This window comes from Schistocerca cancellata, chromosome 1, assembly GCF_023864275.1.
Source record: "Schistocerca cancellata isolate TAMUIC-IGC-003103 chromosome 1, iqSchCanc2.1, whole genome shotgun sequence".
Classification (NCBI taxonomy): domain Eukaryota; kingdom Metazoa; phylum Arthropoda; class Insecta; order Orthoptera; family Acrididae; genus Schistocerca; species Schistocerca cancellata.
The window spans coordinates 357,209,527-357,222,807 of NC_064626.1; the positions used below are offsets into that span (position 1 = coordinate 357,209,527).

At 38.7% G+C, this 13,281-nt stretch overlaps 1 protein-coding gene across 1 annotated transcript in view; it reads left to right on the plus strand.

Moving 5' to 3' along the window:
- Window positions 1-13,281, plus strand: part of LOC126174249 (protein scarlet-like) — a 341,327-nt gene that overhangs the window by 303,814 nt on the left and 24,232 nt on the right. Inside the window, exon 7 of the mRNA XM_049921020.1 lies at window positions 1,860-2,012. Coding sequence (XP_049776977.1) covers window positions 1,860-2,012 — 153 coding nt within the window. The remainder of the gene's footprint in view (window positions 1-1,859; window positions 2,013-13,281) is intronic.

The following is a 13,281-nucleotide window of genomic DNA, read 5'->3' on the forward strand; positions in this document are numbered from 1 at the left end:
CAATGTAAGGTCAGCAGCATTTTGAGGGCATTGTAGGGATGTTAAGAGAAGGAGTGTAAGACATTATCCATTGCCAATGAAGTTACTCATTGACCAAGATTACTGATCACTTAAGTGAACTGTTCAAGGTCATCACAGATTTGTTGCTGGGTGAAAATGTTTCAACTATTGCAAACTATAGAGCTGGTTGGCTGTGTACAAATGGCAGAGCCAGAATGGTAAACATGGTGTGGGAGAGCCACAAGAGCTGAAAGTTTGTTGTTCTTGTATGTTGTACCGGAGCAGGTGGAGGGACTGGAAGTGATAGCATGTTTACATTGGGTTCAATGTCACTTGACTCTGCAATGTGGCTGGATAAAGCATTAATCTGTGGTTGCATCACTGTACCTGCTGATGGTATAACTAACACAGATTTAAGCATTATTTTCAAAGCCAATTTGGCAAGTGGTGCAGAATCCAGTGATTGAAATAAGGAAATGGATGTTGCAGAATCTCAATCTCAAGTTTAAATTTCTGGATGGTGCCATCATTGGTGTGCAATCACAAATCCAGGATCTATTCATGTGAATTTCAGCAGATAACCTATCCACAAGAATGCAATTTCTTCTTCAGCATCACCAATTATTTAGGAATGCTATCATCTACATGTAAAACACATACACAAATTATCGGTGTGGTAATATTCACTTTTATTATAGACAGCCAAAAATCGTGATGCAAACATATTAGCAAGCTAAGAAGAATAGAAATATCAAAGAGCGTAGGAAGTTTAAGAAACACTGCACTTGTCACATATCGATTAGTTGATCATGTCATTACCATATATTGTACTACATTCTATTTCCATACCATGAATTTCAGCTGTTCTTGCCTGATGAATTGCAACCAAAAATATATTATTGTACTTTCATCTCATTGTGTTCCAAAATGTTATGTGATTTCCTTGTAAGGTGTATGTTTCTTAAAATTGTGATCCATGCCTACTGCACTGTACTGATTCATTAAGTCAAGTGTCAGCATTAAACTTATTATCAGCTACCATTTGCTGGTTTGTATTACTTTCAATCTCTTTATTAACATGTTGCCATACCCTGTTGGTCACAGTACAGTAAACAGCATGGCCAACACATTTATACTGTTTGTAATTATCACAATTTGACCATACAAACAGCAACAAACTGCTTGACAATTGAGGAATGAAAAATGCTGTTAATCTGGAATAGGTGCACTGTTTTATTTAAAATAGATGACTATTCCAAACTCAGTATTTTTTGTTTTAATTAGTTTGTATAATTGTATTTAAATCTGTAGAATGATTCTTTAGCTTTTACTGTTATTGCAGTTCTGTTAGTTACTAGCTATAGAAAGAGTTATGTCGGGGGAGTCATCAAAAAATTTAATGTAATCCATTAGTAGATACTTCCAAAATGTTGTATTTTAAATTTAGAATTTGAAGCACTTCCCACCTGTTACTTCAGTTTTAATTATTAATAGTGTGTACATAAAATTAGAACTGGGAAACAGTGAAGATGAAAAAAGTTCATATCACATCTGTTGCCAAAATAATACTGTCATTGTTGCTGGTTAAACACAAAATATAGAATCTCTGCACTGAGAGAGTCATCTTCCAAGCATGGGAGATCATAACTGTTTCTGAAATTATATAAAACAATGTTTTAATGACTGATTACATTTAGTGAAGAATTCCCGACAATTTATTCAGTCTGAATATGTTTCAAACATAAATTGACTATACTTTTGTTTTAACTTCCTCTTTTTGTTTTCAAAATGGTAAGTGTGACCTGTATAAAAACACTTACATCAAATAAAAAATATTTTCTTTTTTGTGTTCATGACAGGCTTGCATGAAAATGGATGCCCAAGTGAGATTTCTACAAAGACAGCGACGGATATCTTCATTGATCTCTGAACTTGGCCTTGTCAAGTGCAAGAACACAAAACTATCAGCACTGTCAGGAGGGGAGAGAAAGAGATTATCTTTAGCTGTTCAGGTATGTGCAATTACAATATAGTATAGGCAATTTTTAAAAGTTGCAGTTTTATATAAAAGCAACTGTTTGATAAATGATCACTAATTAAGTTTCCAATACAAATGATTAGGACCTACAGCATTTGTGTTACCTACCAGATTTAACTGTAATACGATAGCTATAGAAAATATTGATGTTCTAAGCATCTGATGTTCTGTTTCGCCTTAAGACTTCACTTGCAGAGTTTAGCCTTCTAGATGTTACTGTTATTATAACTATAGAGTGTACACTCAGTTTCAGTTTCCATCAGAATGATATTTGAATAAAGTTATGCAGGTTGTTTCTTGCATTGTTTATTATTAGTATCAGCATTTCTGCTCTGATGATATAAGACCACTGGGGAATTTCAGAAGCAAGCCTTAAAATACTGCAAATTTTTTGAAACAAAACAGTGATAAGTCTTATGTTACCTTCCCTCAAGAACCAGAAAAACATAAGAGCTTACAGGGCAGTTACCATTTTATCTATAATTTCTCAAAAGTAAAATTCAAATAACAGGAAGCACCAGCCTTGTGCCACACAGGTAGTTGTGTAACCCAAATTTCTTTGAACTGATATTCTTCTCCTAGTTTTTGTTCTTATTATAACAATAAGAAACCATTTCTCATGATGAAAAATTATTTCAATAAGATGGGAGACAGTTATATAAATGAAAAAACAAGTATACATTGTTGGTCCACAGCAGGCAACAGTTATTATACACTGACAGGAACAGAAAGTGTAATACCATCAAGCATCAGTCCCATGTTTATCAAATGTGGAGATGTTCCTCATGTAAGTAAATAATTTTTCATCCCATGAGGAACTAATGTAAATTATTCATCAGTGATCCCCATGAGCATGTATGCTGTCCTGCAGTCATTGTGATACGGCAGCAAACAGCTTTCTGATATCATCTTAAGGAATTTCTCGCCATGCCTAAAACATGCTCTGTCAGTTCATGAAGATTGCTGGCTGGAGACTGTTACAAGGATATGTCTTCACATCAATTCCCAGACATGCTGTGTGGGTGGAAAGGTGACAAGTATAATAATGTATAGTTTTGTGGTGATATATACTGACAAAATTTTCTCAGGCTGCCAGGCACATCTAGTGCTTTAAAATCCATGAGCTTTCAGCTAAATTCTCCTTGGCCACTGTCAAGTGGTGAATGTCAAATGATTGCTGCTGCCATCCTTACTCCAGTGCCATATATGGTAATGTTTTCATTGTGCACTTACCATGCTCGCTTAAGCTTTCTGAAGGCCGGGTTCCAAGCTGTGCTTAGCTGCAGGCCGCCATCTTTGTTGAGGGAGTTGCAGAAATTTTTAACTCAGTCGTTTCTTTTATAACACTGTTACACGGACTACCAGTTTTTGGAATAGTGTTATCCAATAGAGTTAAAAATTTCTGACAACACACTCAATGAAGACTGTGGCCTGCAGCTGAGCGCAACATGGAATCCATCCATCGGAAAGTTGTAGCTGATGTAGCGCAATGAAAACATTACCATATATGGGGTTGTAGAAAAATATCCGCTACCAGTCACAATAAAAGGTTGTTTATTCATCACACGACCGGTTTCGGGCTTGCGCCCATCTTCAGGTGTTTATACATTCGTTTACATGTTTGTATTGTTGGAGATCACTGTATAAATACAAAAAAATTATTTGCTGGTGACTACACAAATACAAGTGGGGCAATTGTATGTGGTAAGGCAGCATTTGATGAAAATATATCTGTACTTACAAAAATTTATGCACTACACTATGGAGCTATACCTGATATATGGACGTGCAAATGACCATAAGTGTGTAACTAAGTGGCAAAACTATCATCACAGCATAACTGTAATAATGGTGCTTCATCTTTTTGTAAGTACAGACATATTTTCGTCAAATGCTGCCTTACCACTTACAATTGCCCCACTTGTATTTGTGTAGTCACCAGCAAATAATTTTTTTTGTATTTATACAGTGATCTCCAACAGTACAAACATGTAAACGAATGTACAAACACCTGAAGATGGGCGCAAGCCCGAAACCGGTCGTGTGACGAATAAACAACCTTTTATTGTGATTGGTAGCGGATATTTTTCTACAACCCCATAAAGGAACAGTCACGGAGTTCGACAGCATCCACTATGGATAAAATTCATTACCATATATATTGTGCTACAGCGAACACGAATGACATCACTGATGACAGTGCGGCTATATAACGATGGCAGCAGCAATCATTTGACAGTCACCACCAGTGTGCGATTTGCATCAGACCATCCCCTCCTCTGGCTTTAGTTTATGCATCCCAACCTGGGATGTTTATTTCCCATGCACTGGAGTAAAACTTTACACATAATTTAAATTTGTGGAGCCGAACACTGAAAGTTTTTAATACAGTCTTACTATTAATACTATTATGTTTGCTTATTAATTTTGAAAAAAGTGTTATGTAGTAGATAAGCATTTCAAAAGATTTAGAACTAAATCCTCATTCTCATGTTGTCATTGTTGCTTTCGTCCAAGGTGTGTCATCCGTTTACTTGCGAGCTTGCGAGGGAAGTAGTGTGGCAGTCATACCGCAGCAGTCATACTGCAGAGTTGGGTTAGCTGGGGGCTGAAATTCCCACCCCGGGCCCTGACACAGTGTGGTGACCGGCCCAGTACCTGTGTGAACATTTACCGTTAGGCCACCTTTTTGCAATGGTATGGCGCAGACTAACATGCCTGGGACGAAAAAACACATTACTAAATAACTCACCATCGTCTGCTTCTAGTTCCTAGGATACTATTTTGTGGACCTTCTTTAAATACTCTTCTCTTCCACCATCGTTTTCTTTTCCTTTGGTTTTCATTTCCGTTGTTAGCTGCATGTGCAAGTACCAAGTAGGCCGCCGCTGCGATACTTTATCATCCTTTATACTGCAAGACCAACACGTGTGGCACAAATTCTGTTGCTTTGGTATAAATTAACCTGCCGCATGCTACATACGCCCAAGATGCTGCCTGTTGTAGCATGCTACAAGACGACGCACGCCACATTTCTGTAGCATGCCACAATGTTGCAAGACGTCACCCCAACGTAAACGAGGCTTTAAAGCCAGGTCTGTATTGTATGGTGGATGTGACGTGTTGTGTATGAAACTAAAACCTCCAATCAGATCCAAACATCGTGGAAAACTGTGAAGAGGTGTCATCCTGCAGCAAGATAACACTTGCCCACATTCTGCCAAACGGACAGCCGACGCAATGAAGGAGTTGAGATTCAAGGTGCTGGAACATCCACCATACAGTACAGACCTGGCTCCAAGTGATTTTCATATGTTTGGACCCTTAACAGCAGCACTACAGGGAAGAAGATTTGAAAGTGATGAAGACGTCATTGCTGCAGTGCAGAATTGGTTACAGATGCAACTGAAAAATGTATTTTCTGATGAAATAAAAAAAAAAACCTCTTAAAATATCAGGAAAACTGTATTGAAGTCCAAGGAGGTTACGTAGAAAAATAACGCATGTTTCAGTTTTCTATCAACAGAATAAGTACAGCTTTTCACAAATGTGCCTTTAGTTTTTGAATTCCCGTCGAATATCTGTATGTAGATGATTTTGTAAATAAGCTTTACCTATAATGTATTTTTAAAGATATAACAAGGGATGGCTTTTCTGATAGTGCATACGCGTGAATAGTGAGTTTCAGCATTAACGTCTATTTGTAAATAACTGTTTAACCATGGGTAATGCCACGGTCCAAGCTAGTAATATATGTAATTGTACTAACCCCCTAAGACATCCCCCCCCCCCCCCCCCCCCCCCCCCCACTGGTAAAAGCACAAATCGTACACTGGTCACCACTGGACGATTGCTGAGGAGAACTTGGTTGAAAGCACATGGATTTTAAACTACTGCTCTCCTCTACGGGGAGGAAACCTGACACAACATCAAATGCCTGGGGAAGCTGTGTATTAAGAAAGCTAATTTATTAAGCTCTCTACCCTTCTTATGCTGCTGTGGAAAGAGATGATGATTCCATGTTTTGCTGCTGCTATATCAACAATGCTGCAGCCAGGAGAATATTTCATCATGACAGCTTCGCCCTGCTGCGAGAGAGGATACATCATACCAGTTGAATACAAACAGCCATGAACTAATAGCTGCCCACCTGCAGCTGATGGGATGCTCTCAGGTTTGGATTGGGACTGGGTTGATGTAGACACACTGGCACAAGAGATGCCATCACAGAGGGAAACCACAGAAAGGCAGAAATGGAAATTTAGTTGGCTTTCACAGGAACAACCTGGGACAGAAGGTAAAAGAACAGAATGCACTGTTATAAGAATGACAACAAGGAATATTGATGTGGGTGACATACCAGCTCTCAAGAAAGGACTAAACTTCATACTTTTGATGTTGTACCATCTCCAAGAAGCTTCCCTTTCGTTGATATCATAAATGATATGGAGCAAGCGGTTCGTAAGTTTCCCAGTGCAACTGCAGAAGAAATCCGTCTTTCAAAACCCAAGCCACCAACCTCAAACTTAATAGGAGCTAGGTGTAATGGTCTTGACGTGCTCTGTAGCAATCCTCTCATGGTAGTATTACCAGCAGACAAGGGTAATACAGCCGTCGTTATGGATCGATCTGACTGTGTCGCATCATAAGCACCACTGGATCACCAATGTACAGACAAGCTAAACATCTGGCCAGTGTCCTTACTCCACATGTAGGTCATTGTGAGCACCACACCAAGAATACAAGTGATTGCCTGAGTCAAATTAAATGCTTATATCTCAGAGGAGGAGGTATGGTGGTTAGCTTTGATGAGGTTTCATTGTTCATGTGGGTTCCCATCAAAGACTCTTAAGACCTGCTTTCCCAGTTATTTGACAACAATGTTGTGGATTTATTTAAGTGCACTCTGACATCATTGTATTTTTTGTGTGATGGAGAGTATTTTAACCAGATGAACAACGTTGCAATGGGAAGCCCATCATCTCTAGTTATAGCCAACTTCTTCATGGAGTACTTTGAGAATATCAGCCTGGACATTGCTCCTGAAAAGCCTAGTTGCTTTTATCATTATGTCAACAACACATTTGTTGTGTGGCCATATGGGCATGAAAACCAGCGAGAATTTTTCAACCACAGCAACAGCATCTATGATAACATCAGATTCACGAAGGAAGTAGAAGCAGATGGTGCCTTGCCTTTTCTAGATGTCCTCATCCGTCGGAAAGAAAGCCACAGTGTTTAACATATGTTTTGAGTGGGGTCTGCCTTTATCAAAACACAATTTTGTTTTATGTCCCAGACATGTTTCACTGCAGTTGCAGCATCATCAGTGGTTTTGTAAAATTATTATGGCTGTTAAACATAAGGATTATCCTTACTGTTTAAATACATATAAATACTACTTTTTAAATTGTAATTACAGGTTTCTGAAGAGAACACGAAATTGTGAATTCATACATTCTTACCACATGGTGTGGTTTTCCCGCTGTATTACATTTTTACAGTGACTGTTTTTCTTTACAGTTTGTTACCTGCAACTATACACAACTTAAAGTAGGCAAAACATGTATGCAAAAATTATGATTTCTAATCTGTTATGGCTATACCTCAAATTAATAATTCATGTGAAATGTGTGTGTGTGTGTGTGTGTGTGTGTGTGTGTGTGTGTGTGTGTGTGTGTCTATTTAGAGTGTGTTTCACTTACAGTTTCTTTTTTCATCATCTTCTTCATTGTCAAGTTCTATGTATTGAGTTGTCACTGCCACTGTCACTGTTTACCAGCTGTAATAACAAGATGGCGGACAGTGGAACAGTAGAAGGTGTGAAAACAAGATGGCAGACAGTGGAACAGTTGAAGATGTCATTGGGGGTTGTTTTGAGTTTCTCAGAGGTAGGTGTGTGTGTGTTTGTATGGGGGGGGGGGAGGGGGGGAGTTCTATAGGTTGGTTTTATCTAATAATCCCTTGAGGGCAGAGAACAGAGTTCCATTGCAGAGAGATGTGTATTCATTTATTACTTGCTGTCTGCGGCTCGTGGTCTTACAGTAGAGTTCTCGCTTCCTGTGCACAGGGTCCCGGGTTCAGTTCCCGGCGGGGTCAGGGATTTTCTCTGCTTCGAGATGACTGGGTGTTGTGTGTCTTTCATCATCATTTCATCCTCATTCACTCACAAGTTGCCGTGGTGGTGTTAAAGAACTTGTGGAGCGGCGGCTGAACTGCCCCGCAAGGGGTCTGGCCACCAATGCCAAACACTCATTATTATTATTATTATTATTATTATTATTATTATTATTATTACTTGCTTTCCTTCAACTATAGCTTTTTGTATTTGATAATTTTCTTCCTGCATTTAAGAATGTTCAAATCAGTTTAGATGTCTGTTGGGGTATGTTTATTGTCCATAAGGTGTTCAGCAAATGTGGAATGACAGCTGTTACTTTTAATGCTCTTCTGTGTTCTGTGTATCTGGTATTAAAGTTCCTGCTTGTCTGTCCTGTACAAACTGATTTGCAGTCCTGACACATTAGTTGGTAAATACCAGATGTGTTGTGTTTGTCTGTGCTTGTGTTGGTTGTCCTTAGTTTCCTCTGTGTTGAGTTGTCTGTCCTGTAGGATATTTTTAGTCCTTGTTTTTCGAGTATGTTGCCTATAATGTGGGCTGCTTTGTTGTTGTAGATGAGAATGAACCATTTGTTTGTTGTTGTGGGTGTTTCTTATTCATGTGTTTCCTGTGTTTGTAAGTTGGTCAGAAGGCTTTTGTGTGTTGGGTGTCTTTTAATATTGTTTTAATTTTTTGGTTCAGTTTATCTATAGTGTTTGTGTCATATCCATTCTCTACAGCTATTTGTCTGATTGTAATTCATTGTTATTGTTGCTTTCAGTGAGTAGAGTTTTGTTCAGTCTGTGTATCATATATTGGAAACCAGCTAGTTTGTGTGTAGTCGGATAATTGGAATGTTTGTGAATGGCTGTGCTGGTGGTGGTTACTTTTTGGAATATGGAGAATTGGTGTTGGTTGTTGTGTCTGTGTATTGTGAGGTCAAATAAATTTAACATTTTGTTGTTTTCTGTTTTTAAAGCGAATTTTATTTTTGGCTGGACTTTGTTCATATCACTATGGAGTTGTTGGATGCGACTGGGTGTTTCATCTAAAAGGCATATGACGTCATCTACATAATGATACCAATATATTACCCGGTATTGTTTGGGTCCTACTGTTGTTTCAGATATTTTATTTTCAATGTGATTAACAAAAATGTTGGCTAGAAGTCCACTAATCGGTGACCCCATTGGAAGTCCGTCTTCTTGCGAGTAGAACTGATTGTTAAATGAGAAATCATTTTGCTCTGTGATTACTTTTAGAATGCTAGCTATTGCTTTTATGTGGGGTTTGGGGATTTCTGCCTGTTCTTCTTATTGATGTTTGATGATGCTGATGGTTTCTGTGGTGGGGATATTGGTGTACATGGATGTGATGTCAAATGATGTGAGTGTGGCTGTTGTGGGTACATTGGTGTCTTTGATTTTTTTGTATCAGCTCTTCGGTGTTGTGTATGCTTCTGTTATTTGTGTATGTGTAATGTTTCTGTAAGTATGTGTGGATTTCTCTGGCTAAGTGATATGTTGGTGCACTTCTGAAATTGACAACCGGGCATATTGGAATGCCCTCCTTGTGGAGCTTTATTGGGCTGTTTAGTGTGGGTACTTGGGGGTTCTTTTGTTTCAGCCATTTCGCCTTCTGTTTTGTGAATATGTGTGAGATATTTTTTAGAAGTGTTTGTGTGTTTTTCTGGTATCTTTGTGTTGGGTCACTGGTTACCTTTATTATGTTGTTGTCTTCCAGAAATTTTAAGGTTTTATCTTTGTATTCATCCTGTTTTATTATTATCATTGTGTTGCCCATGTCTGATCTCATGAGTGCCTCACTGTTTTTAAGTTTGTGTTTTATTTTTCTGCATGTTTTTTCTTCTTCAGTTTTTCTTCCTGTCAGTATGTTGTTCTTGTTTTTCTGTATTATGTGTCTTATTTTTTCTGCAACTAACTCCCTCATCAGACCTGCATTGACACACACACATACATACAAAGACACACACACACACACACACACACGCACGCACACACACACACACACACACACACACACACACACACACACACACACACACACACACACACACACAATCTTCTCTCAGAAATTCAAAACAACCACTAATGACATTTCAACTGTTCCACTGTCTGCCATCTTGTTTTCACACCTTCTACTGTTCCACTGTCTGCCATCTTGTTATTACAGCTGGTAAACAGTGACAGTGACAATGACAGTGACAACTCAATACATAGAACATGACAATGAAGAAGATGACGAAAAAAGAAACCATAAGGGAAACATAATGTAAATAAATACACACACACACACACACACACACACACACACAGACACATACACACACACCTTTCATGTGAATTATTAATTTGAGGCATAGCCGTAACAGTTTAGAAATCATACTTTTTGCGTAAATGTTTTGCCTACATTAAGTTGTATATAGTTACAGGTGACAAACTGTAAAGAAAAAATCACTGAAAAAAAGTAATATAGCAGGAAAACCACACCATGTGATAAGAAGGTATGAATACACAATTTTATGTACTCTTCAAAAACCTGTAATTACTATTTAGAAACAAATATTTATATGTATTTAAACAGTAAAGAACATTCCTTATGTTTAACAGCCATAATAATAAAAAACCCACTGATGATGCTGCAACTGCAGTGAAACATGTGTGGGACAAAAAACAAAATTGTGTTTTGCTAAAGGCAGACCCCACTCAAAACATATGTTATTGTTAAAGCAAACACAGACAAAAGAGCTTCAACATCAAGATGACTGCAACAATGTTCATCAGAAACCCACTCACACACACCGATATCTGCATGCTACCAGCTATCACCACCCTTCGCAGAAAAGTTCTGTTCTAAGAACACTCTGAAAGAACTTACCCACCTATGGAAAGTCTTCAAAGAAAATGGCTACAACAACCACCATATTTCACAAGGCATCTTGCCAAAGAAACATAAACAGAAGGCCTCCAAGCAGGGCACGAAGAAGCTTGCATTCTTGCCGTTCTGTGGTTCAATAACAGGAAAGATTAGCCAGCTTCTAAAGAAGTATGAAATCGACATGGTTTTTAGGGCACCAACTAAAATTCAACAGCTAACAAGGCCTGTGAAGGACTATGTTGAGCTCAGCATACCAGGAGTACATAAAATACCATGTGGGTGTGGACAGTTCTATATCAGACAGACTGTACATACTATTGAACAGTGCTGTGTGGAACACGAAAAATGTTTTCGCCTACGTTATCCTGAGAAATCAGTGGTGGCAGAACATGCTTTAGATAACGAGCACCGTATTGCATTTGCTGAGAGATATGTTGTTACATGGACTACTAATTTTAGGGACAGCATTATAAAAGTAGCGATTGAGTTAAAAATTTCTGACCACTCCCTCAATAAAGATGGAAGTCTGCAGGTAAGCACAGCTTGGAACCCGGCCATCGGAAAGCTGAAGCTGGCATGGCAAGTGCACCATGAAAACATTACCATATACGGCTCTGGAGCCACCAGTGACATCACTGAAGACAGTGTGGCTACATAAGGATGGCAGCAGAAGTCAATAGACAGTCACCACTTGACAATGGCTGAGAACTCAACAGAAAGTTCGTGGATTTTAAACCACTGGATGTGGCTGGAAGCCTGAGAAAAGGCCTTTACAAATGTCTGCTTGTGTCTGTGTATATGCAGATGGATATGTGTGTGTGTGCGAGTGTATACCCGTCCTTCTTTCCCCCTAAGGTAAGTCTTTCCACTCCCGGGATTGGAATGACTCCTTACCCTCTCCCTTAAAACCCACATCCTTTCGTCTTTCCCTCTCCTTCCCTCTTTCCTGACGAAGCAGCCGTTGGTTGCGAAAGCTAGAATTTTGTGTGTATGTTTGTGTTTGTTTGTGTGTTTATCGACCTGCCAGCGCTTTTGTTTGGTAAGTCTCATCATCTTTTTTTCTTTTTAGATATTTTTCCCCACGTGGAATGTTACCCTCTAATATATATATATATATATATATATATATATATATATATTGTCTTGTCTTGTGCTTGTGTCTGTATATGTGTGGATGGATATGTGTGTGTGTGCGAGTGTATACCCGTCCTTTTTTCCCCCTAAGGTAAGTCTTTCCGCTCCCGGGACTGGAATGAATCCTTACCCTCTCCCTTAAAACCCACATCCTTTAGACTTTCCCTCTCCTTCCCTCTTTCCTGATGAGGCAACAGTTTGTTGCGAAAGCTTGAATTTTGTGTGTATGTTTGTGTTCGTTTGTGTGTCTGTCAACCTGCCAGCACTTTCATTTGGTAAGTCACATCATCTTTGTTTTTAGGTATATATATATATATATATATATAATAAAGGGAAACATTCCACGTGGGAAAAATATATTTAAAAAGAAAGATGATGAGACTTACCAAACAAAAGCGCTGGCAGGTCGATAGACACACAAACAAACACAAACATACATACACACAAAATTCTAGCTTTCGCAACCAACGGTTGCCTCGTCAGGAAAGAGGGAAGGAGAGGGAAAGACGAAAGGATTTGGGTTTTAAGGGAGAGGGTAAGGAGTCATTCCAATCCCGGGAGCGGAAAGACTTACCTTATGGGGAAAAAAGGACAGGTATACACTCGCACACACACACATATCCATCCACACATATACAGACACAAGCAGACATCTTGTCTTGTGCTTGTGTCTGTATATGTGTGGATGGATATGTGTGTGTGTGCGAGTGTATACCCGTCCTTTTTTCCCCCTAAGGTAAGTCTTTCCGCTCCCGGGACTGGAATGAATCCTTACCCTCTCCCTTAAAACCCACATCCTTTAGACTTTCCCTCTCCTTCCCTCTTTCCTGATGAGGCAACAGTTTGTTGCGAAAGCTTGAATTTTGTGTGTATGTTTGTGTTCGTTTGTGTGTCTGTCAACCTGCCAGCACTTTCATTTGGTAAGTCACATCATCTTTGTTTTTAGGTATATATATATATATATATATATATATATATATATATATATATATATATAATAAAGGGAAACATTCCACGTGGGAAAAATATATTTAAAAAGAAAGATGATGAGACTTACCAAACAAAAGCGCTGGCAGGTCGATAGACACACAAACAAACACAAACATACATA